We start from the raw sequence: 5,775 nt of genomic DNA, 5'->3' as shown, positions 1-5,775 counted from the left end.
TTCAATCCAGACAGTCCAACAATCCCTTCTTCTTTCCCTTCCTTGAAGTATCTTCACATCCCGCCCTCTGATGGGATTCCACAAACCGGGCATTCGGGGAAGAGGCATGTCACCTCCAGTCCCCTCCTTCTCACCCCACCCTAATTCTACTCATTCTCTCTCTGAGACTGGAGCCGATCGTAAGCCCCCTCCCGGCCCCCCGGCCCCGGGCTCTCTCGATTCTCCTCAGATCCACCCCTTGGTCGGGGCGGTAAGGAAGGTAAGCTTCCGCCAAGCCCTCCTCCCAGCTCAAACCCCAGCCGTCCCACTCCCCTTCACTGACACATACGAGAAGCATGCCCTCGGACTGAGTCCGGGTGTCCTCAGCACCTCTCCCTCGACTGCCCCTCCCAAGCTTCGCTCCACACACAGTCCGGCCCGCACCTCAGAAACGGTCTCTCAAAACGACACTCGCCTCAGATCTCAGAACCTCGCATGGTTCCCTCCGCCTGCCCCCTCCCACCGCAGGCCCTTCTACACACCGGAAGCCGCAGAGTTTCCGTCTCCAGTCAATATGTGTCGCCATGTTATTGTACGGAGCCCGGTCAGCCTGCTTCCGGAAGTGGTTGTAGACTCTTCCGCCCCTTAGAACCGCCCACTTAGCCTAGAATTCCCTTCTCCAGCTGACCTGTAGGGAAAGGGGCGGGGAGGGGCGGGGCTGTATCCGTCCCCGCCCCCACACCCAGGGCATCCCAATAGGGGCCGCCATTTTGCGTACGGTCCCAACTCGGCCAGGCCTTGAACCCCCAGCCAGGGGAGCTCTTTTCAGCCGGCGTTTCTGGGACTCCGCCAATCAGAAACTTGCTGCCTCGAGCCCAACCGCCCGTCAGTCGCGTGCCAGGAGGACTGACACACTTTTTTCACCCGGAGTGGGAGGGGCGGGGGTGTTGTGGTACAGAGCAAGTGAAGACCTGGGGTCGCCGAAGCAGTGCGGGGCTTCAGGAAAGGTCAGAAGCGTCTTAAGTAGGAAATAAAACCGTTTTCTTCCGCTGGGCTTCTGGGAGGCTTCCGGTCCTGCGTTCCTATCAGCCAGGTGCGGGTTTCCCTGGCTCAAGTGGGCGTTGCAGCCCTGGCCCCTGGCTGCCCGGCGGCCAGTGCTAACTTCGGGTGGTTAGGTCTCCCGGCCACGAACTCGCTCACAGGTGCGGACGAATGAATACTGTCCGCCACGTGCATGTGGTGTTGGTGTTACTATTGTTACTGTGATTAACATGCTTTCCGAGCTCCACCTTAAAGCAGGGCTCAGCCACGGTTGATGAGACCTCAACCGTAGCTCTGCGCTCAATTCGGGGCGATTCCTCACGGCCCCGCGGTGCTGGCTCCCCGAGGGTCCGGAGCCTGAACATGGTGGATGGATGAAAGCCAGGGAAAGCTGTGCCGATTGCCTCTGCGAGTGAGACACAGGAAGCCTCATAAAACACGACCTTGGGCCCCTGTGCAACTGCTAATCCTCCCCCTTCGAGCACCGGGAATCCCATATGGGCGCCGGTTCCTGCCCTGGCTGCTCCACTTCACATCCAGCTCCCTGCTTATCGCCCAGGGAGGCAGTTGAGGACGGCCCAAACCCTTGGGACCCTGCACCCACGTGGGACACCTAAAGGACGCTGCTGGCTCCTGGCTTCGGATCAGCTCAGATGCAGCCGATGCAGCCGTTTTAAGGGTGAACCAACAGATGGAAGAGTTATCTCTGTGTCTCCTTTCCTCTATAGATGTTTTTTAAAAATTTTTTAACATTTATTTATTTATTATGACAAAGTCAGATATACAAAGAGAAGGAGAGACAGAGGAAGGTCTTCCGTCCAATGATTCACTCCCCAAGTGACCGCAAAGGCTGATACTGAGCCAATCCAAAGCCAGGAGCCAGGAACTTCCTCCAGGTCTCCCATGCGGATGCAGGGTCCCAAGGTTTTGTGCTGCCCTCGACTGCTTTCCCAGGCCACAAGCAGGGAGCTGGATGGGAAGTGGGGCAACTTGGTGCCCATAATGGAATCCCGGCGTGTGCAAGACGAGGACTTCAGCTGCTAGACTATTGTGCCCATTAAAACTTTTTTAAAAAATATTCCAAAGAAATAGTTACACTCTTAAAAAGAAGAATCATCCTATCTCACTTCTCCCCAGTTGTCTAAGCCCACATCCTTCAAGTTGAGAACAATGAAGGTCTCCAAAGATTGCTGGGATTTGGGAAAGAAAAAGGATTTTATTTTCACATTCTCAACTTTCCCAAAATCGATTCCAGAATAAATGCCTTCAAGAGACGGTCTCCCTCTTCCTTCCTCTTTGCAAGAACTTTTTCCAAGTTAAAAAAAAGTTCACAACCAAAGTTTCCTGGGGCAATCTTATCTGGCTTAAATAAAAAGACACGTGAAAAAAATAAAAATAGAAAAGACATGTGATCTATCATTAATGTACCATGAACACACATCTTTTGTCTTACTAAAATTTCCCTCATGATCATTACAAAAATTTGCAGAAGTGTATGTGATTTGATTAATTCAGTTTTCATAATTGTAATGATAATAGTCTTTTAAATATATTTATTTTTACTTGAAAAGCAGATCTTCCAGAGAGAAGGAGAGACATAAGAGAGATCTTCTATCCACTGATTCACCTCCCAAGGGACACGAACCAACGCCCATAGAGGATCCTGACACGAGGTGAGGACTTTAGCCACTGTTACCGTGCCAGGCCCGTAAGTAAACATTTTTAAAAGTTTTGGGAAAATGTGGAAACGATAATCTTACCCACTTTCCTGTAGCCCTTGACCCTTTGTGCCCTAATCAACTATGTAAAGATTATCAAAATAAAAAAATAATTTAAAAAAGTCTTCGGAAATGGGATGGTAGAAATTCAAGCTCAAGAAGAAAAAAGAGGAGAAAAAGAAGAGAAGGAATTGTTCCCAGTTGTTCAACGTTTATTTTAAAAGGCTGTTGACAGAGATCAAGTCCAAGTAATATTTCTGTTCCCTCAAATGCTCAAAAAGGTGATTGTTTTAAGTTGTGAATATTTGAACATATAAAGAATGACATCCTAGAAACTATGATCAATTTAAAAATTCATTTTCAAAGGTTTCTTTGAAAGACAGAGTGAGCAGGAAGGAAAGACACACAGAGAAGTCTTCCAACTGCTGGTTCCATCCTAAGTGTCCACAAGGCCAGAGCTTGAGCAGCTCAAGCCAGAAGCCAGGAACTTCATCCGGGTCTCACACATAGGACCTAAGTACTCGGGATCAGCTTCCACTGCTTGCTTTCCCAGATGCATTCGCAGGAAGTCGAGTCAGAAACACAGGAACTGCGACTTGAACCAACAATCTATGGGAGACATAGGTATCCCTTGCAGGGGCTCCATTGTTGCATCACACCACCAACCTCTACGAGGAAAAGCCTCAGATGGCTATCTATATAAAACTGAGGGAAAGCAAAGCAAAAAGTGTCTATACAGCAAAAGTAACAATATCGGAATGAAGAGAGAGTTCGCAGAATGGAGAAAAATGCTTGCAAACTATTCATCCAATAGTGGATTAATATCCAGATCTGGACTATACATGGTAAGGCATAGACTCAGTCTAGATGTCCACTTGTGAATGAATGGATAAAGCAAATGTGGTATGTAGACACACATTGGAATATTGTCTAGATACACATAGAATGAAGTCCTGTCATTTTTATCAACATGAGCAAGTTGTTGTGTTAAGATAATCTAGACGCGGAAAGACAAGGCAACATGAGCAAGTTGTTGTGTTAAGATAATCTAGACGCGGAAAGACAAGGCAAGTTATAGTTCATTTATGGAAGCAATGAACACTGGTCTTCCGGAAAAGCAGCAGACAATGACTGGGCAGGGTACGGAAGAGACAGAGACATGCAGGTGATTAAGGAGAAAATGCCGGTGGAGAGGAGGATTAGATTCAAGTGTTCCAGAGCACAATAAAGCAAATACAGTTAATAATAATACATTTTCAAAGTAGCTAGAAAGGATTTTGAATGTTCCCAACCCAAATAAATTACAAATATTTCAAACCATGGGTGTGTGAATTACTCTGCATGGATGGTGCACATTGTAATATGTGTGTCAAACCACGTAGTCCCCCTTGAATATGTGCAATTATTACATAACTTTTGAGTGGTATGAGAGATAACATATTTTTCCAAAAATTTCCCTCAGAGAACAAGGATGGAAGTTTAGGATTCTGACTCTACGTCTTCTGTATGTCCCCATTCACAACTAGAAACAACCCCATTTCTCTCCTGTCCCCTCTCTCACCTCTGTGGCAGGTAAATTACCGCGATGTTTACAGGAAAAGTGGTCACAACTCCAGCTCTTCCTCCTTCAGAGGTGTCCCCAAGAGCCAGTCCCCAAACTTCGCCCATGGTAGTGGCCAGAGAAGTTTGTAAGCGGCCTCCAGCATCAGCAGGGTGAGAAAGAGGGCCAGGAAGATAAAGAAGATCTTATCCAAGACTTGCTGAATGGGCCCCCTGGGAGGAGTGGGACCCCGCGCAAATGCTAGAAACACATCCCCTTCATCCACGTCCATGTCGCCTTCTTCCTCAGCCATCCTAACCCACCTTCTGACGACTGCCTGGCTGGGAGCCCTTTCTCAGCACAGCCAGGATTAAGGGGCACAACTGTGGCCAGCACTGCACAGGCTGGTCCTGCCCTAATTCGCACCCCAGTGAGGAGTGGGGTATCCTAGCCTTTAGAACAATTATTTAGCCATTCAGTGCCATGTGAGAAGTCTAGACTTGAACGGAGTGATCTGAAACCCATTCTAGAAACGTGAACTGGAACTGCAGGTCACTCCAGAGCCATCAACTCCAGACAGCTCCCTACACAGGCTCAAGTACACTACCGCTGGAGGGGTGCTGGGGTTCTGTCCTGGCTCTGAGGTCCCTATGCCCTGGGTACTCTGTTCTTAACTTCTAGTCCAAGCTGTGACAGGGAGAGCCAGAAGGCGAGGATGTAAAATACCAACAGAAGGGGTGTGGCTGGTCCTCGGGGCAATGGGGCTTGCTTGGGGCTGACCGTTGGGAGCAGTTACAAGGGAGCTAGGTTCTGGGCTGGAGTGGCAGTTAGAGGTCCCGGTGCAGGGGAGGAGGGACGCGCTCCAGGAGATTGTTGCTGGACATCCAAGTTTATGCTGACGAGGTGGAACATCGCCCTGCTCTCCATCCCCCGCCTCCGTGGGGTTAGTCCCAGAAAGACTCAAGGATTAGAGGATTAGTCCGGGGTGAGCCTTGCCGGCCTGCCCCACCTATTCCAGTAGGCGCAGGGAAGCTGCAGGTGCGGTCAAACCTTATGGCCAGCGCCCGCTACTGCGCTTCTGGGAGTCAGAACGGTGGATTCCACAGGGTCAGCAGCGACGGCTCCTGCTCCCTGCTGACCTCACCGCCTGTACCTTTGCTGAAGAATATCAAAACAATTAAGTCTATTTATTGCCTACATTTAGGGGTTCTATTGGTAAGCTGTATATGGTTGGCTGGGAGCCTCTTCTGCGGCTCCCAAATGAGTGCAGGGTACCAAGGACTTGGACCATTCTCCACTGCCTTTCCAGGCCATAAAGAGTTAAATTGGAAGTGGAGCAGCCAGGATTTGAACCAGTGTCCATATGGAGTACAGACGCGGCAGATATTGGATTTAGGGGGTCACCATACTGTGGGCCACACACACACAGAAAAAGAGAGGGAGAGAAAGAGAATTTCCATTACTCCCCCAAAGCCAGGAGCCAGGAAATTCTTCCAG

At 49.4% G+C, this 5,775-nt stretch overlaps 1 protein-coding gene across 1 annotated transcript; it reads right to left on the bottom strand.

Annotated features, from left to right (window-relative positions):
• Positions 1-4,189: 4,189 nt before the first annotated feature.
• SMIM40 (small integral membrane protein 40) lies at positions 4,190-4,708 on the bottom strand. The gene has a single exon (XM_036494214.2). The coding sequence runs from the start codon at positions 4,589-4,591 to the stop codon at positions 4,343-4,345; it is 249 nt and encodes an 82-aa protein (XP_036350107.1). The 5' UTR covers positions 4,592-4,708; the 3' UTR covers positions 4,190-4,342.
• Positions 4,709-5,775: the final 1,067 nt, after the last annotated feature.

This window comes from Ochotona princeps, chromosome 1 (genome assembly GCF_030435755.1).
Source record: "Ochotona princeps isolate mOchPri1 chromosome 1, mOchPri1.hap1, whole genome shotgun sequence".
In the NCBI taxonomy this organism is placed as follows: Eukaryota; Metazoa; Chordata; class Mammalia; order Lagomorpha; family Ochotonidae; genus Ochotona; species Ochotona princeps.
This window is presented reverse-complemented; position numbering and strand designations above follow the sequence as displayed.